The sequence below is a fragment of the Oryx dammah genome, unplaced genomic scaffold (assembly GCF_014754425.2).
Source record: "Oryx dammah isolate SB20612 unplaced genomic scaffold, SCBI_Odam_1.1 HiC_scaffold_26, whole genome shotgun sequence".
Taxonomy (NCBI): Eukaryota; Metazoa; Chordata; class Mammalia; order Artiodactyla; family Bovidae; genus Oryx; species Oryx dammah.
Genome location: NW_024070210.1, coordinates 30,363,824 through 30,382,940, shown reverse-complemented (window position 1 = coordinate 30,382,940; position 19,117 = coordinate 30,363,824). Strand labels below are relative to the sequence as shown.

At 37.4% G+C, this 19,117-nt stretch overlaps 1 protein-coding gene across 1 annotated transcript in view; it reads left to right on the top strand.

Moving 5' to 3' along the window:
- The window catches only part of PPM1A (protein phosphatase, Mg2+/Mn2+ dependent 1A), a 51,697-nt gene that overhangs the window by 21,390 nt on the left and 11,190 nt on the right, over positions 1–19,117 (top strand). The window contains exons 2-3 of the mRNA XM_040226325.1: positions 13,147–14,000; positions 16,371–16,488. Coding sequence (XP_040082259.1) covers positions 13,167–14,000; positions 16,371–16,488 — 952 coding nt within the window. The 5' untranslated portion in view covers positions 13,147–13,166. The remainder of the gene's footprint in view (positions 1–13,146; positions 14,001–16,370; positions 16,489–19,117) is intronic.

Genomic DNA, 19,117 nt, shown 5'->3' with positions numbered 1-19,117 from the left:
AAAGGATGAATATACAAAATGATTTTAATGGAAGACATCATTTAAAATTAATGTATATGGTGCATATCTTTCAAAAAAGTACCAGTTTGCTCTCCTATCTATGAGAAGTATGTGTTTTTCTCCTTTGGCAATAGTTATGAATTTTTTATCTTTATTAAAGTAATGTGTGAAAAGCAAATTTATTTCTAATGGCTAGTTAGATTTATCATTGCTCCATATATTTATTGGCCACTTGCATTATTTCATGAATTTCATTGTCCATGTACTTTGTTCTTTTTCCTTTTTAAAATCTTTCTATCTATTTTTATTTAATTGCTTATATTTGGTTGCACTAGGGCTTTCATTGCTGCGTGCAGCCTTTTCTCTGGTTGCAGAGCAGAAGCTACTCTCTAGTTGCAGTGCGTGGACTTCGCGTTGCAGTGGCTTTTCATTGCAGGGCATAGGCTCTAGGCGCTTCAGTAGACTCTGCACACACGCTGCTGTATGTAAGACAGATAACCAGCAAGGGCCTACTGTAAACTCTACTCAATATTCTGTGATAACCCGTATGAGAAAAGAATCTGAAAAAGAATGAATATATGTATGTATTATGTTTAACTGATTCACCTTACTGTACACCTGAAGCTACCACAACATTGTAAATCAATTCTGTGTGTGTGTGTTTGTGTTAGTCACTCAATCATGACTGACTCTTTGTGACCTTGTGGACTATAGCCCATCAGGCTACTCTGTCCATAGAATTCTCCAGGCAAGAATATTGGAGTGGGTGGCCATTCCCTTCTCCAGTGATCTTCCTGACCCAGGGATCAATTGCAGGCCTTTCACATTGCAGGCGGATTCTTTACTGTCTGAGCCACCTGGGAAGCCGTAAATCAACTATACTCCAATAAAATTAAAATATTTTTAAAAAACAAAAATGAAATTTAGACAAAACATGCCAAAAATAAAAACAAAACTAAATGCGGCTGGTCTCAAACATCTTTTCAATGTCAGATGATAGGCAATAATGAAGTAATATCTGTAAATGCTGAGGATAAAGAAATCTAGATCCTGAAAAGTTGGCATTTATTATGAAGATAATTGAAGTTCAGTTCAGCTCAGTCACTCAGCCATGTTTGACTCTTTGTGACCCCATGAATCGCAGCACGCCAGGCCTCCCTATCCATCACCAACTCCTGGAGTTCACTCAGACTCACATCCATCGAGTCCGTGATGCCATCCAGCCATCTCCTCCTCTGTCGTCCCCTTCTCCTCCTGCCCCCAATCCCTCCCAGCATCAGAGTCTTTTCCAGTGAGTCAACTCTTCGCATGAGGTGGCCAAAGTACTGGAGCTTCAGCTTTAGCATCATTCCTTCCAAAGAAATCCCAGGGCTGATCTCCTTTAGAATGGACTGGTTGGATCTCCTTGCAGTCCAAGGGACTCTCAAGAGTCTTCTCCAACACCACAGTTCAAAAGCATCAATTCTTCGGCGCTCAGCGTTCTTCACAGTCCAACTCACATCCATACGTGACCACAGGAAAAACCATAGCCTTGACTAGACAGACCTTAGTCAGCAAAGTAATGTCTCTGCTTTTGAGTATGCCCTCTAGGTTGGTCATAACTTTTCTTCCAAGGAGTAAGCGTCTTTTAATTTCATGGCTGCAATCACCATCTGCAGTGATTTTGGAGCCCCCCAAAATAAAGTCAGCCACTGTTTCCCCATCTATTTCCCATGAAGTGATTGGACCGGATGCCATGATCTTAGTTTTCTGAATGTTGAGCTTTAAGCCAAGTTTTTCACTCTCCTCTTTCACTTTCATCAAGAGGCTTTTTAGTTCGTCTTCACTTTCTGCCATAAGGGTGGTGTCATCTGCATATCTGTGGTTATTGATATTTCTCCTGGCAATCTTGATTCCAACTTGTGTTTCTTCCAGTCCAGCGTTTCTCATGATGTACTCTGCATAGAAGTTAAATAAACAGGGTGACAATATACAGCCTTGACGGGCTCCTTTTCCTATTTGGAACCAGTCTGTTGTTCCATGTCCAGTTCGAACTGTTGCTTCCTGACCTGCATATCGGTTTCTCAAGAGGCAGGTCAGGTGGTCTGGTATTCCCATCTCTTTCAGAATTTTCCACAGTTTATTGTGATCCACACAGTCAAAGGCTTTGGCATAGTCAATAAAGCAGAAATAGATGTTTTTCTGGAACTCTCTTGCTTTTTCCATGATCCATAGGATGTTGGAAATTTGATCTCTGGTTCCTCTGCCTTTTCTAAAACCAGCTTGAACATCAGGAAGTTCATGGTTCACATATTGCTGAAGCCTGGCTTGGAGAATTTTGAGCATTACTTTACTAGCATGTGAGATGAGTGCAATTAATTGTGCAGTAGTTTGAGCATTCTTTGGCATTGCCTTTGTTTGGGATTGGAATGAAAACTGATCTTTTCCAGTCCTGTGGCCACTGCTGAGTTTTCCAAATTTGTTGGCATATTGAGTGCAGCACTTTCACAGCATCATCTTTCAGGATTTGAAACAGCTCAACTGGAATGCCATCACCTCCACTAGCTTTGTTCGTAGTGATGCTTTCTAAGGCCCACTTGACTTCACATTCCAGGATGTTTGGCTCTAGATGAGTGATCACACCATCGTGATTATCTGGGTCGTGAAGATCTTTTTTGTACCGTTCTTCTGTGTATTCTTGCCAAGTCTTCTTAATATCTTCTGCTTCTGTTAGGTCTATACCATTTCTGTCCTTTATTGAGCCCATCTTTGCATGAAATGTTCCTTTGGTGTCTCTAATTTTCTTGAAGAGATCTCTAGTCTTTCCCATTCTGTTCTTTTCCTCTATTTCTTTGTATTGATCGCTGAAGAAGGCTTTCTTATCTCTTCTTGCTATTCTTTGGAACTCTGCATTCATATGCTTATATCTTTCCTTTTCTCCCTTGCCTTTTGCTTCTCTTCTTTTCACAGCTATTTGTAAGGCCTCCCCAGACAGTCATTTTGCTTTTTTGCATTTCTTTTTTATGGGGATGGTCTTGATCCCTGTCTCCTGTACAGTGTCACGAACCTCATTCCATAGTTCATCAGGCACTCTATAAGATCTAGGCCCTTAAATCTATTTCCCACTTCCACTGTATAATCATAAGGGATTTGATTTAGGTCATACCTGAATGGTCTAGTGGTTTTCCCTACTTTCTTCAATTTAAGTCTGAATTTGTTAATAAGGAGTCCATGATCTGAGCCACAGTCAGCTCCTGGTCTTGTTTTTGTTGACTGTATAGAGCTTCTCCATCTTTGGCTGCAAAGAATATAATCAGTCTGATTTTGGTGTTGACCATCTGGTGATGTCCATGTGTAGAGTCTTCTCTTGTGTTGTTGGAAGAGGGTGTTTGCTATGACCAGTGCATTTTCTTGGCAAAACTCTATTAGTCTTTGCCCTGCTTCATTCCACATTCCAAGGCCAAATTTGCCTGTTACTCCAGGTGTTTCTTGACTTCCTACTTTTGCATTCCAGTCCCCTATAATGAGGAGAGGGCAATGGCAGCCCACTCCAGTACTCTTGCCTGGAAAATCCCATTGGTGGTGGAGCCTGGTGGGCTGCAGTCCATGGGGTCGCTAAGAGTTGGACACGACTGAGCAACTTCACTTTCATGCATTGGAGAAGGAAATGGCAACCCACTCCAGTATTCTTGCCTGGAGAATCCCAGGGACAGGGGAGCCTGGCGGGCTGCCATCTATGGGGGTAGCACAGAGTCGGACACGACTGAAGCGACTTAGCAGCAGCAGCAGCAGCCCCTATAATGAAAAGGACATGTTTTTTTGGGTGTTAGTTCTAAAAGGTCTTGTAGGTCTTCATAGAACCATTCAAATTCAGCTTCTTCAGCGTTACTGGTTGGGGCATAGACTTGGATTACTGTGATATTGAATGTAAGATGGTAGGTGTTGCAAGAGGGCATCAGAAGGCAGACACACTGAAACCATACTCACAGAAAACTAGTCAATCTAATCACACTAGGACCACAGCCTTGTCTGACTCAATGAAACTAAGCCATGCCCACGGAGCAACCCAAGACAGGCGGGTCATGGTGGAGAGGTCTGACAGATGTGCTCCACTGGAGAAGGGAATGGCAACCACTTCAGTATTCTTGCCTTGAGAACCCCATGAACAGTATGAAAAGGCAAAATGATAGGATATTGAAAGAGGAACTCCCCAGGTCAGTAGGTGCCCAATATGCTACTGGAGATCAGTGGAGAAATAACTCCAGAAAGAATGAAGGGATGGAGCCAAAGCAAAAACAATACCCAGCTGTGCATGTGACTGGTGATAGAAGCAAGGCCTGATGCTGTAAAGAGCAGTATTGCATAGGAACCTGGAATGTCAGGTCCATGAATCAAGGCAAATTGGAAATGGTCAAACAAGAGATGGCAAGAGTGAATGTCGACATTCTAGGAATCAGCGAACTAAAATGGACTGGAATGGGTGAATTTAACTCAGATGACCATTATATCTATTACTGCGGGCAGAAATCCCTCAGAAGAAGTGGAGTAGCCATCATGGTCAACAAGAGAGTCCAAAGTGCAGTACTTGGATGCAGTCTCAAAAATGACAGAATGATCTTTGTTTGTTTCCAAGGCAAACCATTCAATATCACAGTAATCCAAGATAATTGAAAGATATTATCAAATATACCAGCACTGAAAAGGGGTATTATACATGTACCATTCCTATAAAATCTGTTTAAAGGTAGGTTAGTGCTATCAGGAGATTAATCAAAACAAGAAACTCATTGGATATGTCCCAGTATGTAGAACTTTGTAGTAAGCAAAATACACTAAGTAAAACAAAAAAGAAGTCAAAGGTTGAAATTTTAATATCAGACAAAGGCAAGCATAAGGAATAAAATAAGATGAGCATCTGTTTTTAATTTGTGAAGGTGTTGTCTAAAATGATAATTTATACCTATTTATGTGCTATAATTATTTTTATGCCAGATAATGACAGAAAACTTTATCAAAAATCCTATATGCTTAAACCCAAACTATATATTATATTCAACCGCACTTGAAACATTAAACTCAAGCATTTATTGGATTATATATTGAAAAACAAAAGCTATATAGCTTTACTAACATCCTCCTACACACCTCACCCTGGGGACTAAAAAGAAAAAGAAACAAATGATACCATATTATTTGACTTTAATACAACAAAATAGTAGGTAGCCTCTCTATTTTTTCCATCAGAAAGCCTTTTTATATTTATATTTATTCCGTGGGTATACTGTTTCTATTAGCAAACTTTTATTATTTGCATCTGCTTTTTCTTTGGAGTTCTTTTATTGTGTTTGTTGAAGGTCTGCTGTGTGTTCCATGCTGAAGGAGCTGATCCAGGGTATTTGAAGGAGTCTCTCCTGAAGACCTCATACTTGAGTTAAGATCTAAGAATGAGTAAGAGGGAAGGATTGGTTTTTTAAGTAGAGGGAGTGGCATTTATTTGTTATTTTGGAGGAAGGAACCGGTGAAAAGTGCCAGGTACTTTAAGAAAGCCATCTGGTTGGAGTAGAGAATGTTGTTGGGGTGGAGTGGTTATGGAGTGGGGAGGATTATGAAGCAAGGTAAGTCTGGAAAAGGTTGATGAGCTCCTGACAACTCAGGGATTTCATGTGAGTAAGCAGTTCATTATCCCCCCTAAAGAGAGGATAGTCATTGATACAGAATGATATGGTAAAACTTGTATTATCATTTTCTTCCACTCTTATTCATATGTAATTGACATACAGTACCATGTAAGTTTAAGGTGTACACCATAATGATTTGACCTACATACATCATGAAATGATTACCACAGTGATCATGTTTAGCTGAACATCTGTCATCTCAGTTCAGCTCAGTTGCTCAGTCATAGCTGACTCTGCAACCCCATGAACTGTAGCACACTAGGCCTCCCTGTCCATCACCAACTCCCGGAGTTTACTCAAACTCATGTCCATTGAGTCAGTGATACCATCCAGCCATCTCACCCTCTGTCGTCCCCCTTCTCCTCCCGCCTTCAATCTTTCCCAGCATCAGGGACTTTTCAAATGAGTCAGTTCTTTGCATCAGGTGGCCAAAGTATTGGAGTTGCAGCTTCAGCATCAGTCCTTCCAATGAAGATTCAGGACTGATTTCCTTTAGGATGGACTGGTTGGATCTCCTTGCTACATTCAAAAAAAGAAAAAAATTTTTTTGTGATAAGAACTTTTAGGATTTACTATCTTAACATATATATATATATGTATATGCATAAAACACACAGCAGCATTCATTATATTAATCATGTTGTACCTTACATCCCTAGTACTTATTTATCTTGTAACTGTTAAGATTGTATCTATCGTTCAACTGCCTTCATCCAATTCCCTTTCTTACCACTCCTAGTGACCACAAATATGATATTTTTTTATGAGCTTGTTTTTTTTGTTTTGGGCTATTTTGTCTTGTTTTGTTTAAAATACAGTTGACTTAAAACACTATGTTGGACTTTTGTGGTGGCTCAGATGGTAAAGAAAGTAAAGAGGAACTAAAAAGCCTCTTGATGAAAGTGAAAGAGGAGACTGAAAAAGTTGGCTTAAAGCTCAACATTCAGAAAACTAAGATCATGGCATCTGGTCCCATCACCTCATGGCAAATAGATCGGGAAACAATGGAAACAGCAAGAGACTTTATTTTGGGGGGCTCCAAAATCATTGCAGATGGTGACTGCAGCCATGAAATTAAAAGACTCTTGCTCCTTGGAAAAAAAGCTATGACCAACCTAGACAGCACGTTAAAAAGCAGAGACATTACTTTGCCAACAAAGGTCCATCTAGTCAAAGCTATGGTGTATGGATGTGAGAGTAGAACTATAAAGAAGGTTGAGCACCAAAGAACTGATGCTTTTGAACTGTGGTGTTGGAGAAGAGTCTTGAGAGTCCCTTGGACTGCAAGGAGATCCAACCAGTCCATTCTGAAGGAGATCAGCCCTGGGATTTCCTTGGAAGAAATGATGCTAAAGCTGAAACTCCAGTACTTTGGCCACTTCTTGCGAAGAGTTGACTCATTGGAAAAGACTCTGATGCTGGGAGGGATTGGGGGCAGGAGGAGAAGGGGACGACAGAGGATGAGATGGCTGGATGGCATCACTGACTCGATGGATGTGAGTCTGAGTGAACTCCTGGAGTTGGTGATGGACAGGGAGGCCTGGAGTTGGACACGACTGAGCGACTGAACTGAACTGAAGATGGTAAAGAATCTGCCTGCAGGGCAGGAGACCCAGGTTCAATCCCTGGATTGGGAAGATCCTTTGGAGAAGGAAATGGCAACCCACTACAGTATTCTTGCCTGGAAAATTCCATGGACAGTGAAGCCTGGCGGGCTACAATCCATGGGATCACAAAGAGTCAGACACAACTGAGCACACACTACCTCGAAGAATAACACATTGAGAGATAATGATAGCTTGAAGACTACAGTGTTAGAGAAAAAACTGGGCAGATTTGAAAATCTATGTAAAATATCTAAAAATATATTTAAAATAATATAAGTAGTACAATCTATGGAACTTGATGATGGACTGATGGGAGATGAAGTAGAAAGATATCAAAGATATGTCCTTGGTTTCTATTCATTTTGATGAATGATGGTGACATTCACTGGCAAAAGCTGTGAAAGAAAAACAAAAGATGCATAAAGGTACCTCAGGAGCCAGCATAGAGTGAGAAGGGAACCTAGATCTAAGCCTTGAATGCTTATGTTTAACGGCTTGAGAGATGAAGATTGTCCTGCAAAGGAGACATGGATGGAAGAGCTAGGAGTAGGAGGAAAGCTCGGAGTGGGTAGCATCTTGAAAAGCCAGTGGGAACAGTGTTTGAAGAGGGAGTGTCGTGTTGATCACTGCTGTGAGCAGCCAGCCAGATGTCCATTGGATTAAGTTGGGAGGAACTTGTTTTGATGGAATGGCCAGACAACAGTTTGGAGCTTCAACACTTTTAAAAAGAGTCTCAACTGTAGAGAAAGAAGCAGGAGGTAGCTAAAGGGAGTGAGTCACCTAAATACTTAACTTTTAATGGGTAACATCTGAATGTCTTTAAAAGTTGTACTGCAGTAGGAAGGGAGAGGTTGAACATAAAGGAATAAAAGGAGTCAGAGAGAATAATAGTGTTGGGTTCCTGGGAAGACGTATAAGTTGTATAAGATTCTTTTGAAGCCTAGCCTCCAAAACTATAATAGAAGGATTTAACTTAAGTGAGAGGATGGAGTACTCTAATATAAGAGAAAGGTCTGAGGGAGGATGGATACATATGTGGGTGGGTTTGTATGTTTGGAATCAAGATGAGGAAAGAACTTCTGAGTTCTAAAAGAATTCCTTGAAGTGATCTCATTTTATTGGTTTTCTGTTTATTGTTTTAACTGTGGTATCTAGCTATTCATTGTCTCTATTGAAAATTTTAGTTCACTAATTGTTTTTTATTTCCATGGACCTACTTTCAGAGTGGTTTGTTTCTTTTTGCTTTGATTGACAGCCTGCAATTGTTTTACTCATTCAGTGTCATCTCATAAATTGATGGGTGTTTTCTAATTTGGAGCTAATGGATACTGAGTTCACCACCCTCCCCTCCTGCCCATTCCCACCTTTAACTTCTGAATCTTTAAAAATACATCTTCTTATTGTTCTTTGCTTATTAATATATTTTATTTAGCTTGAGTATTTGAGATTGGCATTGCCAGAAACTGCAATTAGTGCACTATTGTTTGCTGTTAGTCCCAAAAATAAAAGTTAAAAGTTGAGATTTCTTGCTTTTCTCCCTTTATTTTCTCTTCTTCTTTACCTCTTCTCTCCTCTTTTTTTGGTCATTTACCACCCTTGGTAGTTTAGAAATTTAGAAAACAAATTATATAGAGTAGGCACAGGAAAAAATGACACTAAAAGAAGTTTCTGCTTTCTTTGGTGACTGTCTTCCATGCCTATCTGCCTTTTATGTTGTTTTTTAAAGCCTACATTTTAGCCTACTAATTTTATTTAGTCAACTCTGAGCACATGCTAGGTTGCGTCACAACACTAGCATTATTAGCCAGTCTGAACATTTCAATACAAAGTACTATGACAGTTATGAAGTTACTTACTTATATATAATTTCTGATAAGTATTATTTTTATGTAACTGCTTCACCAGGCTTCTGCAAATTATTCAGAATTCAAGGAGGTAAGATTTCTAAATGGCTTTTTTTCAGTATGTGAAACTCCAGACACAAAATTATTAATTTGTTAATTATTATTAATGTTTAATAATAACAATTATTAATTTGCATTTTTTGCATTTGCAGTAGAGCTGGACCTAAAATTTTATCATATGATTGACTTGGTTTGTTACATTTTTACATTCCTAATATATATTTTTTCAAAAGTTTCAAAGAATTATTTGTTTGGTAGTTTCATGTGTATATTTAGAAAATAACTACTGGACTTTTCTATAAAAGTGTAAGATCCCTATTAGGTAATAACAGAATCTAGATTGGCTGTGTATGTGAGAATGTAGTAATAATTAAATAGTTTCCATTTGCAGAGTTCCTCATTTTTGCTGTACTCAATGTAACTACTTTGCACCCATTACCTCATTTAAACTTTTGCAGCAACATTCAGAGGTAAGTGTTAATATGCCCACTGTACAGATGAAGAAAGAATGCTAGATTAGTGATATCGAGTGTCTTAAGTATACAGTTGTCCAACATTATTCACAGGGAGTGACTCCAGGAGCCTTCGTGGATACCAAATGTGTGGATGCTCAAGTCCTTTCTATAAGGGTAGTACAGTGAATATGGTGAGCCCTCCATATTCACGGATGTGAAACCCAAAGATATGGAGGGCTGGCTGTAACCCCTCCTGCCTCCCCTTTAGCCTCGCTAAAAGAATTGAGGTATAGAGATGAGGCAACTTGCTGTTGACCTTCAACAGATGACTTAACCTCACCACAGCTCTATCATCTTCTATCTTCCTATCTAGACTTTCCATCTCTCTAATTTTTACCAGTGGTACACAGATGCCTAGGTTGCAATCCTACTGTGGAAATTCTATTTTTTTTTTTTAATTTTGATTTTTTCTAAAGGTCTACAGATAAGTTCTTTTGTACAACCATGGCTGAGACCATTGCCTTAGTAGTAAATGGTGCCTTAGAGTAAGGCATACTTGAATTTGAGTCGTAATTCCCCTAAATTTTTCTGATAAGTGACGTTGGCCAAGTTTTTAGTCTCAATGAAGTTCATCTGTTAGGTTGGTGCAGAAGTAATTGCAGTTTTGCACTGTTGAACTTTGCCATTGGATATTGGAATACATTCTTAAATAAATGTAGTTATGTTACACATCATTTTAATGCACGTTTCTCACTTTGTTTTTTTTGCTGATGACTTATTACTTGCTGTTTATTTTGGACTATAGAAATGATGTTAGACAAAAAGCAAATTCAAGCAGTTTTTTAATTTGAGTTCAAATGGGTCATAAACCAGTGGAGACAGCTCACAACAACTCATTTGGTTCAGGAGCTGCTGACAAAATGTAGAGTGGTGGTTCAAGAAGCTTTGCAAAGGAGACAAGAACCTTAAAGACAAAGATGGTAGTGGCCAGCCACTGGAAGTTGACAGTAACCAATTGAGAGACATTGTCAAAGCTGATCCTCTTAAAACACATGATAAGTTGCTCAAGAACCCAGCAGTGACCATTCTATAGTCATTCTAGTCATTCAGCATTTGAAATTGGAACAGTGAAAAAGCTTAATAAGTGGGTACCTCATGAACTGACTGAAAACCAAAAAACAATCATCATTTTGAAGTGTTGTCTTCTCTTACTCTATGCAACAACAATGAACCATTTCTCCACTGGATTGTGACACACAACGAAAAGGATTTTATGTGCAACCAGTGATAACCAGCTCAGTGGTTGGACCGAGAAGCAGCTCCAAAGCGCTTCCCAGAGCCAAACTTGCACCCAAAAAACGTCCTGGTCACTGCTTGGTGGTCTGCTGCCCATCTGATCCACTACAGCTTTCTGAGTGCCAGTAAAACCAGTATATCTGAGAAGTATGCTCAGCAGATTTATGAGATGCACCGAAAACTGCAGTGCCTGCAGCTGGCTGGCACTGGTCAACAGAAAGGGCCCAATCTTCTCCACAGTGCCTGACTGCACGTTGCACAACCAGTACTTCAGAAGTTGAATAAATTGGGCCTCATCCGCCACATTGAGTTGACCTCTCACCAACCACCACTTCTTCAAGCATCTTGACAATGTTTTGCAGGGAAAATAGCTTCCACAGTCAGCAGGAGGCAGAAAATGCTTTCCAAGAGTTGATTGAATCCCCAAGCATGGATTTTTCATTATTATTTATTTATTTATTTTTTACCATGCTGGGTCTTCATTGATGTGTGGGCTTTTCTCCAGTTGCCGAGAGCAGGGGCTACTTTCTAGTTGCAGTGCGGGGGCTTCTCATTGTGGTGGCTTCTCTTGTTGTGGAGCACAGGCTCTAGGATGCATAGGCTTTAGTAGTTGGGTCACATGGGCTCAGTAGTTGCAGTTCCTGGGCTCTAGAGCACAAGCTCAGTAGTTGTGGCTTAGTTGCTCTGAGGCGTGTGGGATCTTACCGGATCAGGGATTAAACTCATGTCTCCTGCATTGGCAGGCAGATTCTTTACCACAGAGCCACCAGGGAAGCCCCCAAGCATGGATTTTTGCACTACAAGAATACACAAACTTATTTCTTGTTGGCAAAAATGTTTGATTGTAATCCTATTTTGATTAATAAAGATGTGTTTGAGCCTGGTTACAATGATTTAAAATTCAAGGTTTGAAACCACAATTACTTTTTCATCAACCTAATATAAACTGAACATAATATTATAACCTACCTCAGAGTTTTGTTGAGAATAAATTGAAGTAACGCTTGCAAAACTTAGAATGATTTAGAGTTCATCTTGTACAAAGTCTGCTATTAAGATGTCATTACTATTGTATCTTTTGTCCCATCAAAACACTCACCCTTGCCATATTGTGTATCCATTTGATGAATACCACCTTAAGAAAGGAATAATGGCTAGTTTTCATTATTTAACTTCCATTAGTGGAACTGTAATGGAAGTGGACAAGTAGGCAGGAGATCATTTTATCATACCAATCAGCCAGACTTCTCTGCTGTGTATTAGTTTGGCTTTAGTAGGATAAAGGAGGAGGGAGAGGTTGCCGGGAAATGTTCCTGAGTTGTTTTTCTTCTTCCTCTTTCTCTTCCCATCTTCTTTTCAGAACTTAGCATCATAGTATCACAAATTCCCAATTTCCTAAGTTCATCCTAATTTACCTAGTTACTTTCCCCACTGCTACCCATCTCTCTTCACCTTCATTAAATCTCATTCTATCCTTCTTTCAGATTGCATTCAGTTGTGACTCATTTGATGACTTGGACCCCAAGTCTCTACATTCCTAGGCTATTACTCAAGTAAAGGCCAACCTAAATCCTGAACACTGTCTTCCTGCCTTGTAAGACCATTCCAAGTCAGGGGTTTTCGCTTTTGATTATTGGGAAACGTTAGCCAAACTTTCAGACTTGTCCACAATGCTGTCCTAGACCTTTTGTTTATACTGAGTGATTATAAAGTGCTATAATAATGATACGTGTTATTACCACTAGGTTAGGTTATAGTAGATATTTTGTTATATGTGTATAATGGCTTTTCAGCTTGAAAATTGAGGCTGAATGACTTAACAGTAATTTAATAACTTATTGGCTTATCAAAGACGGAAAAAACTATGGAAAACATAGAATTTGAGCTAGAATATAAAGGACTGGTATACGTACTTATATAAGGAAGGAGGAAAGGTGGGAAATCCCAGTTAAGAGCACTGACATGAGGAAAGGCTTAAGGGAAGGAGCATGCAAATTTGGATCATTGTAAGTAGATCTGTTTTTTGTTTTGTTTTGTTTAACTTTTTCAGAGGGTTTGTGTAATAAGAATAAAACTAGATATTAACTTTGGAAAATCCTGAATACTCAACTAAAATATTTAAGCTTTCTTTGTATTTCCTTCACTCTTAAAAAAAAGGTTGTTGGATACGTATTGATAGTTTGTTTATAAGATAGCTATTAACTTTTTTGTTTCTCTTCCTTTGCAGACCTAGAGAATCAAGACATAATGGGAGCATTTTTAGACAAACCAAAGATGGAAAAACATAATGCCCAGGGGCAGGGTAATGGGTTGCGATATGGGCTAAGCAGCATGCAAGGCTGGCGAGTTGAAATGGAGGATGCACATACTGCTGTGATCGGTTTGCCAAGTGGACTTGAAACATGGTCGTTCTTTGCTGTGTATGATGGGCATGCTGGTTCTCAGGTTGCCAAATACTGCTGTGAGCATTTGTTAGATCACATCACCAATAACCAGGATTTTAAAGGGTCTGCAGGAGCACCTTCTGTGGAAAATGTGAAGAATGGAATCAGAACAGGTTTCCTGGAGATTGATGAACATATGAGAGTTATGTCAGAGAAGAAACACGGTGCTGACAGAAGTGGGTCAACAGCTGTGGGTGTCCTCATTTCTCCTCAACACACCTACTTCATTAACTGTGGAGACTCAAGAGGGTTACTGTGTAGGAACAGGAAAGTTTACTTCTTCACACAAGATCACAAACCAAGTAATCCGCTGGAAAAAGAACGAATTCAGAATGCAGGTGGTTCTGTAATGATTCAGCGTGTGAATGGCTCTCTGGCTGTGTCGAGGGCCCTTGGGGACTTTGATTACAAATGTGTCCATGGAAAAGGTCCTACAGAGCAGCTTGTTTCACCAGAGCCTGAAGTCCATGATATTGAAAGATCTGAAGAAGATGATCAATTCATTATTCTTGCATGTGATGGTATTTGGGATGTCATGGGAAATGAAGAGCTCTGTGATTTTGTAAGATCCAGACTTGAAGTCACTGATGACCTTGAGAAAGTTTGCAATGAAGTAGTCGACACCTGTTTGTATAAGGTAGCTAGACTTTTTTTTTTAAGACAAAATGATTTTATGGCATCTTAATTACTACTCTAGTATAAAATCATCTTAGAGCCTATAGCTCAGAAATAAGTTTTTGGTACAGTTGCAGGATACTTTTCATCAGTCACAAAAATAATATAGGAATACTTCTTAGAAATAAATTATCCAGTTACCATAAATGCAAAAGTTGTAATCTGGATGTTTAGTCTTTTTTAGTAACCATAATTACTTGACTTTTTTGATATTATGGAATATTATCAAAGGTAAAAAGACTGTATCAAAGTGAATGTTTTCAAAAGGGGAATGGGGGAGAGTTTAAGCCTCATTGTCTATAAATGAAAGGCATTTTAGAATTTTAATATTTTACCATGTGATATCTCAGTATGTTTATGGAAGTACTTTGAGACTGGTCTAATGAATCCGTAGCACCAACAGAGGGGATTTAGTGATGATTTGGTGTTATGTAATAGAAATAGCCTTGGACATGGAGTCAGAAGAACTTGGTATGAGACTGTGTATGACTTCAGGTAAGCTCTTTAAACTATCTGGAAAATCAGTTTCTTTAATTGTTCAAGAGAGAGATATTATTACCCTGTCTTATGGGGTTGTCTGGATAATCAAATGGGATTGTGTAGATGAGCAACGGAAGGTTCTGCAGACTTAAGAGTCAGAAAGTGAAGTCGCTCAGTCGTGTCCGACTCTTTGCGACCCCGTGGACTGTAGCCCATCAGGCTTCTCTGTCCATGGGATTCTCCAGGCAAGAATACTGGAGTGGGTTGCCATTTCCTTCTCCAGGGGATCTTCTTGACCCAGGGATCGAACCTGGCTCTCCTGCATTGCAGGCAGACGCTTTACCCTTTGAGCCATCAGGGAAGCCCCTTAAGAGTCAGACATGAAATCAAATCTTACCTCTGTTACTTTTGTACTGTACAGTCTTGAACAAATTGTTCAGCCTCTCTCAGCTATTTGAATAGAGAAAATAGAATCTAACTCATAAGACTGGGGAATGAAATTAATGAGCTAATGTATACATATAAATATGCTGCTCCCTTTTGAAGAAGTTTAAAATGTTACACAACTTACTCCTTTAGTTGCAGCAGTGACACTGGAATCCAAGCCCTTGACTTGGGTGCAGTGTTCTACCACACTTTGGTATTTTGTCAATAATGCTTACTAATTCTTGTGGATTTTCTTTTGTTTGTTTTAAAAATGCTGATTTTATAAAACTTTGGAGGCTATATATTTGATTTTCTTTTAAAACTCAGAAACAGTAAGTCAACATAATACTGTGTGTAGTTTTATATGCACAACTGCCAGCTATACTTAAAATCTTAATTAAAAATCAGGTTTATGTAACATCCAACACAAATCAAGTTTATGTAACATCTAACAAATATGTTTTTAAAAAAGCAATAGAACAACAACTTGATAGTGCACACTGTTAATTTCTGAATTTAGGAGGAACAATACAATGATGCTTATGTTCTTTGTCCCTTTTAGTATATAAAAGGGACAAAGTAGCATTCGTTTGTTAGGTTTATCCGTTAGCACTTGAGAATTAAATACTTTGTTAACTAAATTAAAAGCTGTTTTCTTAAGAGACTTACCAGATTCAGATATTAGTAAATTATGACTCAGATTCCACTTTATCTGTTCTGCATTATGCTCTATAGAAGGTAACTCCCAGTTATTATTAATAATAGGAAAAGTCTGATTTGTGGGGAGGCCAAAATTGATTCAAGTATTGTAATTATAGTATTTTGAATATGTAGATGTCTTTAAGTGAATGTACTTCCTAAAAGTTAAACCTTTTTTTTAAATTATGAAAGTTAAAAGTTGGTTTATAAACTTTATATGTATAGTTTTATTTCTAATTCTATATTTCTATTTATTATGAAGCAAATCAATTAGTCCCACAATTTATGTTAAATGTAAATTTGTCAGGGATATGTGTAACTACAGATGAAATCATGTTGTAAAGAATATCACTAGAATTTTCTACCTTGTTGAATTCAGTGTATATGTGTATGTGTATTTGTGTTAGGTATCACTTCATGTTAAGTAGGCCACCAGTAAATGTTCAGAAATATTTATTTTATAGAACTTTAAAAAATTATTGTTGCAGTAGAGTTTAACCTGTAGTGTTTCTTTCCTATCTTTTGGAGTGTTGGTTATTCTGTATACCATAGGTACTCTCTATGTATTTGGGGGGTGCCCTTCCACATGTGCATATATAGTTTTCTCTCCTTATAAACAATATATATTTTCACTAGAACAAGTATAATTGACATGGCTGTAAAGGTTCTCAAGGCTTTGAAGAGCAAAAAGGAAACAAAATGTTTTCTCAAACTTTTTTCTTCCCAGGGAAGTCGAGACAACATGAGTGTGATATTGATCTGTTTTCCAAATGCACCCAAAGTATCGCCAGAAGCAGTGAAGAAGGAGGAAGAGTTGGACAAATACCTGGAAAGCAGAGTAGAAGGTGGATCACTTAACAAAAAATAAGTAGCTTTATTAAAGAAAAACCTCAGCATAATCAAACTTTTATAACATGTTAACTTTTAGATCTTTACCTACATGACTTCAACATTTGGTGTTTAGTGTACACAAATGGGAAAGGGCATTTCTGTAGTAGCTGTTGAGGTATTTGTTACTGTCCTATTACAGTTATATTAGAAATAACAAGTATGGCCCAGTACATTCTGTTCAGGATACTTGGTAAAGTGTTTGTATGCTTTCAAATTCTGGATTAATTCACTGGCATGAATAATTTTATGCCGGGAAAGTCTGATTTATGGTTTATTATAAATAGATTATTTATGATGGTGATAATTTGAATGCCATCTTTTGTGTAAAGCTGTGTTTATGAATTTAACATCTTTGGGAATTTTATTTTTATTTTTTTTTTTTTGGGAATTTTAAAATAAGAACTTGAAGATTATAGCCTGGCTATTAATACCTTTCATGTGCCATAGCTTTTAAAAATTTATTTTAAACTATTTCAAAGCTTCTTGCCTAAGCTATAAACTGCCTCACCTAGACAACATAAACCTGAATAGAAGACATACTAGGTCTCTACCTGGCAGAAATGTAAATGCTGAACAAATTCAAGAAATTAAGTCAGAAATTACGGAAGTGTATTTATCGTAATTCTGCAGATTGCTTTGAGACAATTAGAAAGGCATTTGTAACTCTCAAGTGTGATGCCTTCAAATATTTGAAAAATGTTAAAATAATTATTGATGCAGCTGCTATTTGGTATAAATATTAAGTATCCCCAGAGAATTAGTTTATTGCATATATGCAATAAGCATGTAGATTATATAGTTTCTTTAAGCAGGAAAAACTTGACATGCCTATGATAGTGTTAAAGCGCATTTTTGAGGGGGCTCCTAATGTTATTACTTTGCACGTTAAAGACCTTTAATAGCATGTAAACATTGATACACTATTAAAGACCTTTAATACCATGTAAACATTGATATACTATATACTTAAATCCTGTTGTGCCTGCATTATTAAAATTAATATGCACTTTAATTTTGTTTTCTCTCTTTTTACTGTTTGATACCAGTTATAATTAGTCTGGTGTTAGAATGGTGATTGGTTTTGATTTCCAGTACTGTCTTAGAGTTGCTATTTTGTTTTTTACTTCTCTCCCCTACTTGATAGTGATATATCTATTAATAGTATATACGTAGTACTTAGTATTTCACTTACTGAGCATACTATTCAATGAGTTTGTTTCCTCATTACCAAGGGTCTTGGAAATTCTTTGTTTTAAACAATTCATTTCAGTATGAGTTATTTATACATAATACAGTAAGAAAATATTTAGAATGCTACCAAGTTACAGCACATTGGTTCACACTGCTTGTTCTTGGAAAAATACAAAATCTGAAGAGGAATATATATTCAGATATGTTGATATTTAATTTATTGGCACTTTTAACTTGAGTGTACATGTTTTCTTATTGATTTAAAGAAATACCGAGTTTAGTTTTATTTACTAAGAAATGAAGTCAAATTTTAGAAATGAATTGCTGCTTTTTCTCTTTAGTGTGCACTCTTTAAGTTTTTGAGGCAATTATAAATAATTGCTTTAGACAGGTAATTTTATGTTATAAAGTTAAGTTTTATATTGCCTATTACCAAGCAAGAATTGCCATCTGAACAAACTTTACATTAATACTCAATATTTTGGGTATGCTGAAGTTTTGTTATACTTGTACGATTCAATTGGAGATTATTATGTCAGAAATACAATATTCTTTACCATGGTAGATTTGATGAGACTGCATCTAAATATTATATTAAGTAAAATCACTACTATATTTAAAAACATAGAAAGAATGTAGCTATTTGCATTGTAAAAATTATTATGTGTCTTAAAAAGTAATAAATACTGCAGTCAGCTTTTAAAACAGGCACTGAATACCTTTTTCTATTTTTCTTTCTTTAAATACATGCCTTCACTAAATTGCTGTGACCTACTAAACCTCATTTTATTTGCACTGAATACTTTTGGCTTCTCTGTCCACACCACAGAAAAGGACAAAGGCTTTTTAGCTCTCCTCCTACGATCTATGAAATACTTGACTCTCTAGGGTTGTGAAAAGATGGAGCTCATAATTTAAACCATACCACTTAAGGCTGTGGTCCTTCTAAGCCAATTTAAAATGGTATCTGTGTCGTTTATATATTTTTATTTGCTACTGACTGCACAAGCTTTAAAGTTGCTAATTTGGAGATAACTATTAGAATTTCTCAGACTTGGCAAAGGGAAGTGGGGAGGAGCAGCATATATGAGCATGTGAAATGTAGATCTTCTATACACATATATTCTTTAATAAAAGCATTCAATCTTTTTACAATTCTAATTGAAATGTATGGTCCAAGAACAGTTAAAGGAATATTTCTTAAAATTTCTTTTTCTTTATTTTTTTAAAGCAGAAAGAAGCAAGGCTAGTGTAGTGTTAAATGCTCAGATAGTTTAAATGTATTGTCCCATGTGGAATAGGAGATATGACTGTTTTTAAAGTCTTATTTTTTTAAAGAATTTGTCTTCCTGTAATTTTCTTCACAATTAAAATATCCTAATTTTTATATTT